This window comes from Callithrix jacchus, chromosome 4 (assembly GCF_049354715.1).
Source record: "Callithrix jacchus isolate 240 chromosome 4, calJac240_pri, whole genome shotgun sequence".
Classification (NCBI taxonomy): Eukaryota; Metazoa; Chordata; class Mammalia; order Primates; family Cebidae; genus Callithrix; species Callithrix jacchus.
In genome coordinates this window covers 57,737,211-57,756,080 of record NC_133505.1, presented here as the reverse complement: position 1 = coordinate 57,756,080, position 18,870 = coordinate 57,737,211, and the positions used below count along the sequence as shown (strand labels likewise).

At 33.0% G+C, this 18,870-nt stretch overlaps 1 protein-coding gene across 6 annotated transcripts in view; it reads left to right on the top strand.

The window, feature by feature from the left end:
- The first annotated feature begins 58 nt into the window (after positions 1-58).
- The window catches only part of MMUT (methylmalonyl-CoA mutase), a 33,235-nt gene continuing 14,423 nt past the window's right edge, over positions 59-18,870 (top strand). For 3 of the 6 annotated variants that reach the window (XR_013534266.1, XM_008994553.5, XM_078369369.1), the window contains exons 1-9: positions 59-115; positions 3,724-4,147; positions 5,169-5,536; positions 6,985-7,142; positions 9,540-9,711; positions 11,215-11,463; positions 13,728-13,839; positions 14,847-14,962; positions 17,890-18,005. Coding sequence is in view for 5 of the 6 variants with exons in the window: in XM_008994553.5 (XP_008992801.1) it covers positions 3,745-4,147; positions 5,169-5,536; positions 6,985-7,142; positions 9,540-9,711; positions 11,215-11,463; positions 13,728-13,839; positions 14,847-14,962; positions 17,890-18,005 (1,694 nt within the window). In the remaining variant the exon portion in view is untranslated. Of the gene's footprint in view, positions 181-1,471; positions 1,594-3,723; positions 4,148-5,168; positions 5,537-6,984; positions 7,143-9,539; positions 9,712-11,214; positions 11,464-13,727; positions 13,840-14,846; positions 14,963-17,889; positions 18,006-18,870 lie in introns of all 6 variants that reach the window. The other 3 variants (XM_054254078.2, XM_035295862.3, XM_002746627.7) reach the window with 3 other exon arrangements.

Below are 18,870 nucleotides of genomic sequence, written 5' to 3'. Positions count from 1 at the left end.
GGGGGGTGGGCGGTGTCGGCCCACGCCCCAGAGTCGTCAGGCTGGCGCTAGCGATTGCGCTTTGTGTGTGGGCTGGGTGAGGGCGGGGAGGCCTGGTTGTGTGGATCTCTGACAGGTAAGGCGGGGGACGCAGAAGTCCAGCCGCCCCCTCCCACAGCGGAGTCAGAAACAGGCCTACCAGTGAGTAGGCCGTACACCTTTCGGATCGCTCATTCTTCTGGCTCCAGTCTCTCCTCTACCCCTATACTTTTGTCCTTTCTCTCCCACTCTGTCCTTCTGTCTTCTTTACCTTTCTACTGTGGCGGGATCCCACTCAGTGCCTTCTCCTTAGGTTTAGATTTTCACCTTCGAGCCAGCCTCTCGTTTTAGGCGAGGTCCTTCGCAATTGGCGGTACCGCTGAAAAGAAGGTGCTTGTAATACTTCAGGGGCCATATTGTTACCTTCTCTGGCCACCTAAGCACCCCGAAGTGTTCCCGTTGGCAGAGGTCACTTTTTGTACGATTTCAGAGGGATGAGCTTGCTCCATGGCTGCCTCCCTTCTAGGTTGTGGGTTATGTTATTGTCAGGGTTTTTGTAAAAGTTGGCAGAACTATAAGTGATTTTCTGTGTGTAAACGGGTCAAGGGTGAGAGAACAGAAAAGACAAGTCTAAATTGACATAAAAGCTTAAATTACTAACTCGTTCTCAGTTTTGTCTAGAAAGAAGGTGGTCTTAGGGAAACTCGAAGCCCTGGATAGCGATTGTGTGTAAAGTTTTAAACCACTTGATTTTTTCCCCGTATAATTTTGTGTTTAATGATTTACTTACGCAAATATAATTTTCATGCCCTATGTTTCCATCTCCTAACCCAACTGATTGAACACTGAAGTACCTTTTTTGATATACTAATGTGGTATCACATGTCCACAGACAAAGCTTGAAAGTTGTTGGTTCAGAATTTTTTTCTCACTGATTTGTTTTTGAGGTGTAGGAATGGGATTCATCGTTGCTCTTTAACACATTTTAGTTGTCAGTAACATATTTGCTTTGCATGTTGCTTCTTTGAATGCTTGAGGCCTCTCTTGATGGTCTTCTGAGAAAATTGAGAGGTCATATTGCCATCCACAGTAGTTGTGTTTTTATCTAAAAATGGTGTCTATTTCCAGCCTCCCACCAATTCACATGTGATTTTTCAGGAAGTCTCTTATAAGGGGCTTTTTCCTATTAGTTGTTCAGATTTAGGAAAGCCAACGTGAAATGGGTGTGATATTTCCTGCCAATAATTCTCAGGTGGTTTTCAAATTACCTTTTACAGGATTACTATTGAAATGATTTAGTTGTAGCTTCATTATTTTTCTCATCCAATTTTTAAGCTAGTAAATATAGTGGATGGCTTGTAAAAAGATGGATGACAAGGACCTCATGGATTTAACAGAATAAAAATTGTGCTAATATTTAAAAAATAGAAGATTTTTTTTTCTTTTTTTTCAGATGGAGTTTCGCTCTCTCACCCAGGCTGGAGTGCAGTGGCATGATCTCTGCTCAGTGCAACCCCCGCCTCCCGGGTTCCAGCGATTCTTGTACCTCAGCCTGCTGAGTAGCTGGGATTACAGGCGCACCACTGCGCCTGGCTAACTTTTGTATTTTTAGAAGAGATAGGTTTTACCATGTTGGCTAGGCTGGTCTGAAACTCCTGACCTCAAGTGATCCACCCACTTTGGCCTCCCAAAGTGCTGGGGTTACAGGCGTGAGTCACTGCACACAGCCTCTTTTTTGTTACATTTCCAGTTAGACTCTGTTCCATGAACTTTTTACATAGTTGAACCTGTTGTATTTATAATTATGTGTCTTGAGTCTTTCAGTTACTACTTTCTGAGTTTGTTTCCATTTTTTGGGGGAAACTATGCATAACACATTTTTAACTTTTTACTTATGCATATTTACAGAAACTGCATAAAACATAACTGTACAATTTGATAAATGTCCACAAACAGAATATATCTGTGTAAGTGGCAATCAGATCAAGACCATTACCCCCAAAAGTTCCCCTCTTGCTCCTGTTGTTTTCTAGCAACCATAAGCAACCATTCTGACATCAAAGATTAGTTTTGCCAGCTTTCTAAAGATATTTTAATAGCTACATAAATTATATCATTTGTATATGCTGTAATTCATTTATTCATATATTATTAGACACTATTTTCTTAAGTTCTCTCTATTACAAATAAAACTATAGAGAACATCTATTTTATGTATTACTACAGAATCTTTCCCAGAAGTAATGTTCCTCAGTGGAATGGCACAAACATTTCTGAAGCATTTCATATAAATTGACAGTTTACTTTCCAAAGTAGTTAAAATAGTTAATATTCTCACCAGTGGTTTATGTCTCTTGTTTAACAACCCCACATAAGTGTCATTTATTTCATTTAAGCTTTACTAAACTGATAAGAAGTGGTATGGAAAACAGAATTTGAAACTCACTTTACTTGTTGCCTTATCTGGTATAAAAAACACATAGTAGAGTTTATATATTAATGTTTGTATCTCAATATCTTTTTAAACAATAGTCTTTATATGTTTAGGCTGTGTGACTGACAAGTTTTATTAATTCAGGTGAACAGTTAACTGCTTTGTGGGGGTGGGATTTTGATCAAGCAACTTTATTTCTCTGATCCTCAGTTTCTACAACTGCAAAATATTGACATTGAACCCAGTCACCTAGTGTAAGACTCTATGCTAGATATCAGGAATATACGGTTTTAATGTTGGAGCAATTTATAAACTAGTATAGAAGTAGATTACTGAAGAGGCCATTTAGTTCACCTTATGAGTTCTGGGATGAGTTGTGAGCATATTGGTTAGATGTAAAGATTTTTGAAACAGGCTGCATAGGTTCCAATCAATGCTGTCTCCTCTGTGCCTCAGTTTCCTAATCTGTAAAATGTGGCTAATAATAGTACCTATCTCTTAGGGGTATTGTAAGGATTAAAATTGCTTCTCTATTTGATGTCTTTATAGCCTTCTATGTTACTGGCGCATAGAAACACTGCAAATTGGTGATAATGCCTTTGAGCATTATTATTGGAGATAATAGCTGAATTAGCCGGAGAAGAACATTTTAGGCAGAAGGAAGAGCAAGAGCAAATTCACAAAACTTTGACATATGCACAACAGACTGTAGCTAATCCAGTGTTTCTAGTGCACAAAAATGCATAAAGAGGACAAAGGCAGAGATGAGTCTGAGGGGGAAACAGACCAGTTCATGAAGGCCTTGAATGCCTGTTTGTCTTATTCACTACTTTTTTTTCCATTACCCAACGTAATATCTGTCATAAACTGATATTTAATAAAAGCATTTTGAATGAAAAAATTAGGGGGCTATAGTATATCTTCCACATGATACAGTGGCTTTGAAAAATTTCATGGGGAGTGTGACATAGTCATATTTACATTGATGCCATTGTATAGAATGGATTTGTATAAAATGGAGTAGAAGGGGATGAAGATTGGACAGTAAGACCAGTTAAGAGGCTACTGAGGAAAAAGACCGTAACTAGAGCACTGATAGTAATTGCTGAGAAGAGGGGCCAAAGTTATAAAATATCAGGTGCAGGAAGCAGAAAAGGGGAAGAAATGAAATCAGACTAATACATCCTTTTCCTTTTCGGTTTCATTCTAATCAGTGGCTCCTATTTTCTCTCCCTCTTCTAAATGTTTATACACTGTGTTTCTTTTTCTAGGTCAGCTCTTGCTTCTGTTGGATGTTTCCATGCTCCACCATGTTAAGAGCTAAGAATCAGCTTTTTTTACTTTCACCTCATTACCTGAAGCAAGTAAAAGAATCATCAGTCTCCAGGCTCATATGGAAACGACTTCTACACCAGCAACAGCCCCTTCACCCAGAATGGGCTGCCCTTGCTAAAAAGCAGCTGAAAGGCAAAAACCCAGAAGACCTAATATGGCACACCCCAGAAGGGATTGCTATAAAACCCTTGTATTCCAAGAGAGATACTAAGGACTTACCTGAAGAACTTCCAGGAGTGAAGCCATTCACACGTGGACCATATCCTACCATGTATACCTTTAGGCCCTGGACCATCCGCCAGTATGCTGGCTTCAGCACAGTGGAAGAAAGCAATAAGTTCTATAAGGACAATATTAAGGGTGAGATTTTAATGTAAGACATAATATTTATGATAAGACATTTACCTCCTAGGGTTGACTTTTTTTTAGGTTAATCTCTGTAAAGATGATATTCACTTATAATTTTGTAGTTAAAGACTACACTCTGAAAAAAGTGGGTATTTTTTTATCTTCTGCGGTCAAAAAAATAAGTGAGTTCGAATAAGGTGCTAAAATTTTGAAAGAAAACAACACTTAGATTCACATTGTTTAAAAGGAATTAGGTGAGGTGAAGTTGCATGAAGAAAAGAAGACATTAGCTTTGACTTTGAAAAAAGTTTAATTAATATTGTTGGGATAGGAATTGGAGAAGAAGATAGGTTAAATGATGCCCAAATAAGGTGTAAATGTGAGAACATGGTACAAACATATTTCAGTGTATTCTGGCATTCATTCACTGAAAATTAACTTATTTCTTCTTTCTGATCTGTAATAAAGTCATATTGTTTGAATGCTAAACTTGTAGATTTATAAGTTTGTATTGCTCATGGAAGGTTGAACTTATTTATTTTTAGTATAGACTATTTTAGTTATTTTAGAATTGTGTATGATTGTCATAATTCTGTTTCCCAGAATATTTGACTAGCCAAGAATCTTGTTATGACCATATTAGATAAAAGAACAAAAAAGTAAACAAGCATACAAATGTGAGTTATTTTTACCATGTATGAACAGCAGATCTTTTCCTGAATTTTAGAAATATTTCAATCAAGTACCAAATCTTCAGATGGAAATGAGATAATTGAGATTTGTGTTTCTTCCATTCTTTCCTGTAGTGAGGTCTAGAGCTAAATTTGTGTATTTTGGCACAAGGGAAAAACTGATTCCCTTAAGAAGTGAAGTATCATTATTTAATTTATTTTGACATGTATGAGCATAAAAATAGTTGTTATAAAAGTATACTGTTATGAGATGAATGAACATTTTCAGTAGTGTTAAAGTAAATCATTTTACTTTGATTCCAGATTCTTGAATCTTACATTATTTTTCTTTATGTATTTAGCTGGTCAGCAAGGATTATCCGTTGCCTTTGATCTGGCGACACATCGTGGCTATGATTCAGACAACCCTCGAGTTCGTGGTGATGTTGGAATGGCTGGAGTTGCTATTGACACTGTGGAAGATACCAAAATTCTATTTGATGGAATTCCTTTAGAAAATATGTCAGTTTCCATGACTATGAATGGAGCAGTTATTCCAGTTCTTGCAAATTTTATAGTAACTGGAGAAGAACAAGGTGTACCTAAAGATAAACTTACTGGTACCATCCAAAATGATATACTAAAGGAATTTATGGTTCGAAATACATACATTTTTCCTCCAGAACCATCCATGAAAATTATTGCTGATATCTTTGAATATACGGCAAAGGTATACTTTGTGGTTCTTATGTTTCCTCTAGTTTCTTGAATGTAGGAATTTTTACAACATGCTACAACCTAATTTAAAGACTGAGTCTGAGTAATATAATATAAATTTAGAATTTTTTTTATTATTACTTTTTATTTTTAATGTACTAATTTTATGTTCTGTCATTACTTGTAGGAATCTGGGCAGTAGATCTTTACTGTGTTTTCTTTATTCTTAAAATTTAACTCTAATAATTGTTAGAATCAGGGGTGTCTTCTACTTACATTTTTAAATTTCCCTCAAAGATTCAGATGCAGTTGTGAAGCAGACACTAGTATCAGGCAAATGGGGATTAGAATATCAGCTTCATTTCTGCTAAAAGCTGAATTTGACGATATTACATATCACTTATATCTGCAATCTCAAGGAGGTCCCTAATATTCACCCCTGAATTAGACTCATCTTTCCCAATAAGAATGATGGGAAAAGTCCTTCCACAGGAACATGTTTTCCTCCTTCCTTTTCCTGTGAGCAGTTTGTTTATATTTTCCCCCATTATTCACACCTTGCTTCTTACCAGCAATGTGCTTCTTTTCCTTACCTACATTAAAGTTAGACCATTATTTCATGGCACAGGGAAAATCTTCATCAACCCTTTTTATCTCTATCAACCCTAGTAATTACTGTTATCTCCAAACTCTAGCAAACATTGCCTAGCAAGCATTTTATGTTTGGTTAACTCTTGGTAAGGATAGTTTTTCTTGGCTCTGCAGGATATGCTTAATGTATTCTACCTGACATGAAATTTTAGGGGAATAGTGGAAATACAGTTTTTGTAGTGATTGTGGTGGAAAGAATCTGTGTGGGATATGCTGAGTATTAAATGTCACAGTAAATCAGACTGAAATCTTTGATTTTTAAAGCCATGTATTGTATCCCATTTTGTTTCAACATACATTACTAAAAATCAAATCATTTTCTTTTTTTTTCCCGAGTACTTATTCATGTTTAATGCCTTCATTCAAAGTAGAAAATTAATAACAGTAAATATTAAATTTATACATCTTCAGCAGATTAACCCAAAGTTTGGGTCTACAACCTCTTAAGAGGTCAAAGTCCTTGGTTTGAAATTAAAAATACCTCATTTAGTTCTCAGGCCAAAGGCTACATTCCTAACCTCAGCTAGCTAATTCCACAATTTAAACTTTTAGAAGAATGGTTAGTACAAATTCCTTTCTACCAGAAAAATAAAGTAGGTACAGTCCTGGTGATGTTTTATGGACCAACCATTTAAATTGGAAAGCAAATTAAATGTAATAAGTAAGCACTAAATATTTTGTTAACATTATAAACTACCAAGTATATTTGAGTTGAACATCATTTAAAAATAGTATTTGCATTTAGAAAGTGGATTTAATAGAACCTTTTAATATTTTTACTTATTCACTGTAATAATTTTTTTTTTGTAGCACATGCCAAAATTTAATTCAATTTCAATTAGTGGATACCATATGCAGGAGGCAGGGGCTGATGCCATTCTGGAACTGGCCTATACTTTAGCAGATGGATTGGAGTACTCTAGAACTGGACTCCAAGCTGGCCTGACAATTGATGAATTTGCACCAAGGTGGGTAAATTAAACCTAGACATTGTTCCAACATTAAGAAATGCATAGGACCATTTTATATATTGATAACAGGAATTTGTAAATATAAATGTCAGGCTAGGTTTAGATTTTCTTATATTTTAACTGAGTGATAATGACAGAAAAAAACAATACTATTTTTAATACAAAATTAGAATTAAATTTGGCCATACTTCTTTGTAAATTCAAGGAATATGTTGTGTCCCGCTATTTGGAGAACACAATTAAGTTGCACATTTTAACAAATTATATTAAAATGCAAACATAATGTTGAGACAGTTTTCTTTTATTTTTCTTACTTTTTCATTTTAGAAAGCGAAATTCATCTATTATGTTTTTTTCTCTGTTGCACTATTTAATGTAATGTTTTGGGATCCACCATGCTGTCGAAAACATTTTGTTTCACAACAGTTTCTTAATAATGTTATGTGAAAAATATGGAAAAACTTAAATGAAGTTTATGAAATATTTAAATTTGGAAGTCAAAAGTCATTCAGTGGTTCAGTCAGTATAGCATTCACTAGCTAAGCTTTGCTATGCCAAACACTAGCCAATATGCTGACAAAACAACATGTAGAAAACATAGCTTCTGCCTTCAGAAGCTATGTTTCATTGCCTACTGAAATGCTCCTTTATACCAGGGATTTGTTTACTTATTGTGACAGCAGTTCTCAAAGTACGATCTAAGAACACTTAGGCATTGCTAAGACTCTTTCTGGGGTATCTGAGATCAAAACTATTTTTATGCTTATATTAGAGCTTTATTTACCTTTTTCACTTTCATTTTCTCAAGAATTTGTAGTGGTGTTTTTCAGAAGCTACATGGCATGTGATACTGCAACAGATTGCAGAAACAGTTACAGGACTCCAGCTGTCTTCTCTTAAGCCACACATTAAAGAGATTTGCAAAAATGTAAAAGAATGATGCTTTTATTATATATATTTTTAAGAGGCATACTTATTTTTCATAAGAAATGTTACTAATGTTAATATGTTGTGGATTTATTTTGATTTGATTTGATGATTATTGAGATAGGATATTGCTCTATTATTCAGGCTGGAGTGCAATGGCATGATTACTGCTCATTGCAGCCTCAGCCTGCCAGGCTCAAGCCTTCTTCCCACCTCAGGCTCCCAAGTAGCTGTGAATACAGGTGTGTGCCACCATATCTGGCTAATTTTAAAATTTTCTTGTATAGATGGGGTTTCCCTGTGTTGCCCAGCTGGCCTCAAACTCCTGGGCTCAAGCTATGCTATCCTCCTGCCTTGGCCTACTAAAGTGCTGGGATTCTAGGCAGTAGCCACTGTGCCCTTCCTTATTGTTCCTTTTAAATGAACTAGTAAATACAATATTGATAGATACTATACAAATAAAGAAATAAATTCTTGGGAATCTTCAGGAAGTTTTAAGAGTGAAAATGGAAACTGACATCAAAATATTTGAGAACTGCTGTGTTAAGAGCTTTTTCTAAGACCAAGCGTGGTGGTTCACCCCTATAATCCTGGTGCTTTGTGTGACCAAGCTAGGCAGATCACATGAGGCCAGGAATTCAAGACCAGCCTGGCAACCATGGTAAAAACCTGGTCTCTACTAAAAATACAAAAATTAGCTGGGCATGGTGGTCCTTGTCTATAATCCCAGCTACTTGGCAGGCTGAGGCACAAGGATTGCTTGAACCTGCGAGGCAGAGGTTGCAGTGACCTGACATTGCCTCATTACACTCCAGCCTGGGCAACAGAGCAAGACTGTGTCTCAAAAACAACAAAAACAAACCAAACCAAACCAAAACAAAACAAAACAAAAACAAACCAAACCAAAACAAAACCTTCCAAATATGTATCAGGAATGGATTTGCAAGCCTTGTGCCTTTAGAGAGAGACCTAAATGTTTAAATCAGTACAGAATATAAGATAAAGGGAGTGGTGGAAGGCACAAATTGGAGAAGTATATGCCTAGACCAAATGCACAATCATTCTTTTACAGAACACCTTCTTGCTATTTAAATAGAGCAAATTTGTTTTTTTATTTCATTTATAGGTGACTGCTTTCTTACTTATTGAGTATTCCTAAAATATTTTTTTTAAAGAAATAGAATCTTTCTTTAATGAGGGACACAAGAAGAGATTCTTTCTTAAAGAAAACCAATTGCAAAGTGAATAATTCTTACCTGAAACAAAATTTCTTCCACATGCATAAAACTGTAATTTTATGTTAGGTTTAAAGTTACATAAATATACATGCACTGATCTTAATTCAAATTAAGTTGTTTGAATTTAAAATATAGACCTTGATTTTCTAGTGTGTGATATAATTCGTTTTATTTTCTGTTCCATGTTGTTAATTTTAATTAAATTCTGGATCTAACATTACTATTTTAGGTTGTCTTTCTTCTGGGGAATTGGAATGAATTTCTATATGGAAATAGCAAAGATGAGAGCTGGTAGAAGACTTTGGGCTCACTTAATAGAGAAAATGTTTCAGCCTAAAAACTCGAAATCTCTTCTTCTAAGAGCACATTGTCAGACATCCGGATGGTCACTTACTGAGCAGGTGTATATATAATTTTAAATGTAGAATTTTAATAAAGTTATGTAAATATATATATATGTAAATATATACATATTTTTCTGAGCAATGTGTCACAACCAGGAAATAGATTTAAGAAGCAATCTGTTAATATTTGAAAATCATAAATATTCTGAAGCATAATGTATACTTACATTTGTATTCATACATAGTATAAATAAATAAATAAAGAAATAAATAAAATTGCCTCTAGTGGTTAACAATATAAAATCACTTATATACTAGCTTCCATATAGTGTTGAAACACTTTTGTAAAAGTAAACAAGGCTGGGTGCAGTGGCTCATGTGTGTAATCCCAGCACTTTGGGAGGCTGAGATGGGTGGATCACCTGAGGTCAGGGGTTTGAAGCCAGCCTAGTCAACATGGCAAAACCCTGTCTCTACTAAAAATACAAAATTAGCCAGGAGTGGTAGTGTCTGCCTGTAATCCCAGCTACCTGGAAGGCTGAGACAGGAGAATCGCTTGAAACTGGTAGGTGGAGATTGCAGTGAGCTGAAATCTTGCCACTGCGCTTCAGCCTGGGCCACAAGAGCAAAACTCAGTCTCAAAAAAAAAAAATAAAACAAAGTAAACAAAATTTAATCGTGAGGAATAAGCAAAAGTCATTAATACTTTCATATAATTTTAAGAGTTATAATTCTTAGCATAAAACTACCTATTTAAAAATAATTCAATATACACATACATATTTTATGTGTTACAGTTATATGTTTAAGCAACATAAAAACAAACTGTTTAAAGTGACTATTTTTAATTGGGTAATTAAATTTGTTCTCTTAAAAATTGTGTGGTGAAGGCCTTGTTTTTATACATGTTCTCTTTACATATTATTTTGATATATTTAAAAATTTATATGTGCAAAGTTACATTGCTTTTATACATTTAAATGTTGAATAACAACTACTATACTCTATATGAAATATAACTTCAGGTTCCTATAAATGGAGAAATAGAGATTTTTTTTTTTAGGGTTGGAAGGAACTTTAATAATCAATTTTATTTTAACCTGCTTATTTTTTCAGCTAAGGAAACTGAAGTTCAGAGAGATCTAATGACTTGCCCAAATCACAATTAGGCATACAATAAACTAGAACTCGAATTTCCGATATCTCAGTTCATTGTTCATCTGTTTCATTAACATTTATTCAGTGCCTGTTTTGTACACATCATTGTGGTAGATACTGTGAGGTAGCCAAAATAATTAGGAGAGAGTGAATTATAATTTCAGAGGATTTTAAGAGATAATGTTTTAGTGCTTAAGAGAAGATTAAGCATTAAACACTGACTCTGACTCTTCTAATCCTGGCTTCTAAACAAATTTGTCTAAATTTATTTGCTATTTTGAAGCTTAATATGGAAATTGACATAGCAAGTATGCAACATTTGCTGTTTAATCATGTTGCCGTTTATAGTTGCAAAATCTATCACCTGTTTGTTTGACTTTTTGTTTTTATCAAATATTTTAGGATCCTTACAATAATATTGTCCGTACTGCAATAGAAGCAATGGCAGCTGTGTTTGGAGGGACTCAGTCTTTGCACACAAATTCTTTTGATGAAGCTTTGGGTTTGCCAACTGTGAAAAGTGCTCGAATTGCCAGGAACACACAAATCATCATTCAGGAAGAATCTGGGATTCCCAAAGTGGCTGATCCGTGGGGAGGTTCTTATATGATGGAATCTCTCACAAATGATGTTTACAATGCTGCCTTAAAGGTAAGATTTTCCACTTTGCAACTTTGTTTTCAAGATTTACAGATTTTAAAACTTAAAAGTGGAGATTTATGGATTTTAAATTTATAAATCATATCCTTACAGATTTATATCACAGTTTACACAATGTTAGCCAAAAAAGGGAAATTCAGATTTGATTTTATAGTTTTCAAAACTGAATCCATTAAAAAATACATTTGTATTTGTATTAAAGTATTTTATTCGAAGAATTAAAAAGACAGCTCATACAAAAAACAAAAAAGCTTACAAAAAACAGTTTTTGATCTTCCACTTTTTTTCTCCTGCTTCCTGGGGTAAGATATATACTTTGCTTATTTTTATCTGCATAGTTTGAAATCACATGTATACTGTTTCTTCTAATTGTATCAACTGTAGACATTGTTCATGAGACCTTAGACACTATCTATTGCTTTCCTGGTAGCGTAGTTTAGATTTTGGCTGATTCATAACCCTTCTTTCTTTCCCCTCTTACTGCCAATAGAATTATATTTCAATGTAATCTTTTCTGAAATCTTCTAATGTTCTCATTTGATTTAAATTGTTTTTTTCTCTAGTTCTGCTCACTATTGCTGTTCTTTCATTCCTCTTTGCCATTATACTAGGAAAACATTTTCATTTCTCCTGTGTTGAATTCTGAATCCTGAATCCCATTTCTATCTCTTGGTTATTTGGAAGTACATCTCACAGAAACCTGCTAAAAATGGTGCATGAGAGATAAATTATTTGAAACTTTGCCTGTTTGAGAATGTCTTTATTCTATTTTTATACTTGATTGGTAGTCTAAATTTGACATTATTTCCATTTAGGAAATTCATAAGCAAGTTTATAAACATTGATCTGTTTTTCATTCTAGATTTTTATTCTGGCTTTCAATATTTTTGATCAAAAATTTGATGTCATTCTCATTCAGGATCTCTTTCTGAAGCATTGGGATCTCTTCTTTATTTTTTGTGTTGATGTATAACTTGGTGTATTTTTTCCTACATGGTACTGAACCTTGGGTCTTTTTCATCTCACCTTTATATATATATATATATAATTTCCTAGAGCTATTATATATATATATATATATATACACTATATACATACTTTTTTTTTAATAGCTCTAGGAAATTTTCTTGTATTATTTCTTTGATAATTTTTTTCTTGCCATTTTTCTGTGGTTTCTCTTTCTAGAACTCCTAGTCATAAGCTACGGACCTCCTTCAATAATATGCTGATGTTCTTATGTTTTCTATAGTACATCTGTTTGCCTTTTTATTTAGTGTTCTTAAAGATTTGTCAACTTTCTATGTCTCTTAAGTATTTTACATTCATTTATTATACTTTAAATCCATAGTGCTCATTTTTGTTTTCTAACTTCTCCCTTATAATTAATGTCATGTTAATTTATTTCATTAGTGTAGAATCCCTTTTTATTCTGAATTCATCTTATTTTCTGAAGTTTTCTTCTGCGTCCTGTATTGTTTCTGTTTCCTCTCTGTGCTTTTTGTTTTTGGTCTTTAGTCAGAGTATAGGCTTTTATTTCAGTAAGACATTTAATCCTTACTTCTCTCTGTGATTTGGTGTTTAATAATTCATTGCATATTGAATTCATTTTTTGTAGACAGTAGTAAATTTTGGTTCTCCTGACAGAATGAGAGAAGGGTAACCACCTCCCAAACTGTCTTCCTCTTTTTAGCTTCTCATTTTACACTTATGTAGAATCCAATAGAGATTCTTCTTTCTTGATTTCATCAGGGAAAAGCAAGTTCACCTTGATCCTTTGTGCTAAGTCATCATTCCGCTGTTTTCTGCCTTCATATATGAAGCTATGATTGAAGGTTTAAATGTTTCCTTGTTTCATTAAAGATGAGGTTACGTTGTTTCTCTGCAGCTCAAATCAAAAGTAATTGCATTTTAAAAAAATATTTTTCTTAAGAGACTTTATGTAATTATGAAAACTATGTGTAACTAAAAGTAAAGATTAGAGAATTGATGTTGTCTTTAATTTTCTCTTAAGACAAGAGGTTTTGTGTTTTTCAGAATATAATTGTTAACTTTTCTGTTGTCTTTTCAAGTAACTATAAACACACAAATTCTAATTAATGCCTTTGATGTTTATTTAATTATGTTCTTATGAAACATTAACAGATAGTTTATAATTTTATTAATATTAGTAATTATATAATGATCATAACAAATTTATATAGTTTATACACATTTTTAATATCCTCTTTTAGTTTTGTCAATTTTTTTCTTTTTAGCTCATTAATGAAATTGAAGAAATGGGTGGAATGGCCAAAGCTGTAGCTGAGGGAATACCTAAACTTCGAATTGAAGAATGTGCTGCCCGAAGACAAGCTAGAATTGATTCTGGTAAGATAGTGAGAAAGTTCATATGTGAAATCCAGCATTTAAGAAGAAATTTATTTCTGTTTGAAGGTAACATGTATAATTAATAAAACAAAAATAATAAAAATGGAACTTGGGTAAACTTTTTCTCATACTTAGATCTAAATATATCTGTGTTTGTATTTTGCATACGTGGATGCACACAGGCAAGCATAGGTACAAAGTGTGTGTGGATGTCTACCCATTGTATATATGTACATGTTTGTGGGTAGATGTCATTAACATTTTGCAGATGTTGCTGTTGAAGATCACAGTGCTCTCTGCATTGGAGTATTCATTCAGTGAATACTTTTTTGGTTTAATTTATATGAGGCACTTTCTATGTCTGGGCATACAACTGTGAACAGGACAGACATGACCTCTTTGCACACAGATCTTACATTCTAGTAAAAGAGAGGAAAATGAAGTAAATAAAGAATTATAGATCATAATAGGTGCTATGAAGAAACTATGAAGGAGTATAACCAGGGGTAGGGGGTGTGGAATGTTTTATATAAGGTAATAATCTGGTAGTTTGACGTAAAATATATTATTTATCATGTAAGGAAGTATCTTTGTAATTTTGATTTACTACTTACAGATTGTAGAAGGGTTATTTATTTTGTTTAAAAGCGATTGGCTGAATTAAAGAAAATATTAGAAAAGCTACCGGATATTAATTCTCTACCTTATGGCAACTTCTCTTATTGTTATTTTGAAGTGTTAGAAGATTTATTAGTAATTATGGGAAAGTGTATGTTAATAGTTTGGTAAAATAATGAAAATCTTTCTTACAGAGACTCTGACATTTACCCCTTCTTTACTCTCACACCCCCTTCCTATATTGGGATTTGCTGATCTATATTGAAATTTCATTAAAAATTAAGAATACTACTTAAAGATATTAAATTTATAAGGAAAATACATTATAACCAAAGCATTACAATTAGCTAATTATTTGTGAATAAAATATTTCTTTGGGAAATTACCAGGCTCTGAAGTAATCGTTGGAGTAAATAAGTACCAGTTGGAAAAAGAAGATGCTGTAGAAGTTCTGGCAATTGATAATACTTCAGTGCGAAATAGGCAGATTGAAAAACTTAAGAAGGTATTAATAGCTTTTTTTGTTTGTTTCTTTAGTATTTTCTGTGTTCTGGGCACTGCTAAGCTCTTAATTTGTCCTGCTTAATTTAATCCTTACAACAGCATGAGGTGGGTATTATTTTCCATCATTTCAAATGTAAGGGAACTAAAGATAAGGCATTGAGAAACTTGCTCAGGATAAATAGACAACCATGACTCAGTCTTAGTCTGTTGACACCAAAACCTTGTTTTAAACCATGATATCTACCTCTGTGAAACTTATACGTTGTTATTAAAAACCACACTGCAATAGTAATACCTTCCATAATTTGTAAATTAGAAGCAAGGCTTAGATGATTATATAACTTATTCAAAGTTAAACATAGAATAAAGTTTAGAGTTAGTATTTGAACCCAGGACTTCTTATTGTAATTTCTTTCATTAGAATGATGGCATCTGATACTACTATGAAATAATTACATACTTTTCGATTTTTAAAATTCAACTATATTTGGCAGTGCTTTAGTAAGCTACAATTTATAATAAACTTTATTTATTTTGATTGATGCTAGAGTACTGTATTTTCTTCTTATTTTTAGTTTATCACTGAGTTGACACAAAGTATATGAAATACTAAAATAAATAAATCAAATTAATTGTCACTGTTGTAACCTATATATTTTTGTTGTATTAAGCTACTTTGGCCTCTTAATCTTTGACATTTGTAATTGCTCCTATTTCCAAGGTAGAAAACTTAAAAATTTAATGGTTTTTCTTTGTTCACTTTTCCTGAGATTGTTTAATATATGACTTTTTTTTAGTTCAATCTATAAAAATCAAATAGATATTTGGAAAACCCTTCTCCCCTCTTACCCTTTAAGTTCTTATTAACACTATATCTTCATAGCCTGAGGGATTTCATTTGTCATACACGATGTAAACCTTATTTTGAGCAACAGAGAGAAATTCAGTAATGACAATACAGGAATAATAGTTAACATTTATTGAGTACTTACTATGTACCAGATGCTGTACTAAATGCTTTTCTTGAATTTTTATTGTTTTTGCATATTATTTTATTTAACAGGTAGTTGCTATTTTTATTTCCATTTACAGATGAGGGAACCAATGATGGGAGAGTCTCATTTGGTTGCTTAAGGCTATAGTATAAGTGAGAAAGCTGGGATTTGAATGCAGGCTTTTTGACTCTAGTGCCAGTTTAGGGGAAATGGATATTTTGATAAACTTTTTCCTAGTTTTGAATCTTCTTAGGACCATGACCAAATCAAAGTTCTTCTATTATAAAAATTAACTTTCATAGCTAGAATCAGATATTTTTATAGCAAAATATATTTCTGCTGTAATACTCTGAGCTCTTTTCAGTAATGAACTCAAGTTTATATTTTCTTATGTTTTCCTTTTAACCACAGTTTTAAAAATATTTTACCTGTGGTGGTTTTTTTTTTTTAAATACATGTACTACCTCAACAGTAACTTTATATTAAATTATTTTTCTGTAATCCTTAACCCAAATTAATTTTAGCACTTATTTTCACTCCCTAAATTTTATTAATCTGTTGTTGAGATAATTATAGCAAACGACGTAATCTAAGGATGACTACAGTTTTTTGGTAAACCAGAAAAGGTATAATTCTCAGAACTTTGCTCAAATGTCACTTTATCTAAGAAGCTTACAGTGATCCAATATCTACAATAGCACCCTACCTCCCTGTGCCAAATCACTTCTTTATTTACTCTAAACTTTATTTTTCTATTAAATTGTATTTTGTTTATGTGTTTATTGTTTTTCCAATAAAAGATATAGAAAAATGAGCATTTTTTTGGGAAATTTGGAGTTGAGTTTTTTCTTGCCCTAAATATAGTTGTACCTCCATATCTATGGGTTCCATGTCTATGGATTTTACCAATAATGAATTGAAAATATTTTAGAAATAAAGAATGGATACATCTGTTCTGAATATGAACAGACTTTTGCTGTTATTATTTCCTAAACCATACAGTATAACAACTATTTATGTAGTATTTACATTGTATCAGATATTAGATAATTTAAAGTATACAAGAAAATGTATATAGATTATATGCAAATACTACATAATTTTATATAAGGGCCTTGAACATCCCTGAATTTTGATATCTGTAGATAGGGTGGACAGTAGGTTTTGAAACCCATCACCCACAGATATTGAGGGATAAGTTTAAATTTTCTCCACCACCTCTGCTTATAGATACTATATAATATTAGTGGCATCTTGAACAGTATCATATTTTAGACTCTTTTATACAGGTGGTATAATTCGTAAAAAAAAATTGATTTATGCAACTTTATTTTGACAAATTTTTGTCAGAGCAGAGTTAGGAGCTGGGGAAAAGGTGTTTCTTTTTTTTTAACCATGCTTTTCACTGTATTTCTCTGTGTTAGACTCTCTTTCTCTCTTGGGATTATTTTAAAATAAAAGAACAGCAATATACATATGTATTATTATTAATATATTGTTATTTATCTAAAGGAAACTTAAAATATAACTAAAATATTCTCAAGTTTCTATTTTTTTTCTTGTCACTATTAATCTTTAATGTTCCTTCAGAATACTTCATATGAAAGACCCACTTGTTTTCAATGTCTTGCTACTTTAGAAAAGCCTAGTAGCATGTGCTTCTTCGGAAGGTCAGCACTGTTATTGCTTTGCATGTTTCTGATTTGTTAGGGTTATACCAAATGTAATATTATCTTAGGAAATCCTGAGTGATGAATGAATTGAATGAATGAAATTCCTAGGTTTTATATTATTCTTTTCATTTTTTTCCCCTTATATTTGGAGCTAGGATTATGGAAAAAATTGTCATATGCTATGTATCAGGGTCTAATCTCGTGATCTATTTTGTTCTATTTTTATGTAAATTGTTCCTTTCCTTGACTTTTTCCATAAGATCAAATCCAGCAGGGATCAAGCTTTGGCTGAACGTTGTCTTGCTGCACTAACTGAATGTGCTGCTAGTGGAGATGGAAATATCCTGGCTCTTGCAGTGGATGCATCTCGTGCAAGGTAGAGATACATAATATTGGAGATTTCCAAACACCGAAAGTTGACCAGTTTAGCTTTTCAGAGTATATTTAAATAAAAGGTTGATCCTATAAACCATGTGAGCCCTAAAGAAAATAATAACAACCATAATAAATTTAATTCTTATCATTTAAAAATCTCTATGTCAAACATTCATATATTTTGAGTGAAATATATTAATAATTGTATATTTTACTGTGAGGAATTTTGAAACTATTAAAATAAATCTATTTCACTGATTTGCAGGTTGAAATGTGTTGAACTCTCAAGTATATCATCAGGTTTATGCCAATTTCCTTGGTATTTTACCAGTTAAAATGGCTCTGGGGTGGGCAAGGGGATATTAATCTGGGAATTGATAGGAAAAGCTTGTCATCTCATTGCTTTTGAATTATTTTTAACCATGAAGCAACCAGAAGAGTAACCAACTTCCCCACACCCCATCCCAGTCCTTCTTCCCTTGTTATTAGAGCCACGTGTTCTTTTACAAGTAGAATACTTCTTGTCACCAGTCTTTTATCTCCTGTTGACATTTTGGACTGCACTTGATTTTCTACTGTAATATCATTGCTCTTACTAAGTTCACTACTGACTTCCTCTTTGTCTAATATTGTGGAAAATTTTTAGTTCATATCTCGAATTCTCTACAGTATTTAACATTACTGACCACTTTTTCTTCTTGAAACTTTTTGCCTTTGTAACCCTTCATTTAACAAGCTCGTTTATCTCCTAACTTTTGTCATCCTGCATTTAAAAAAGGCTGAGTAAAACATGAATCTAATCTCATGTTATGTCTGTTTCTGTGTAACCATAGGCATGATATTTGGCAAAGTGAAGTTTTTTGTAC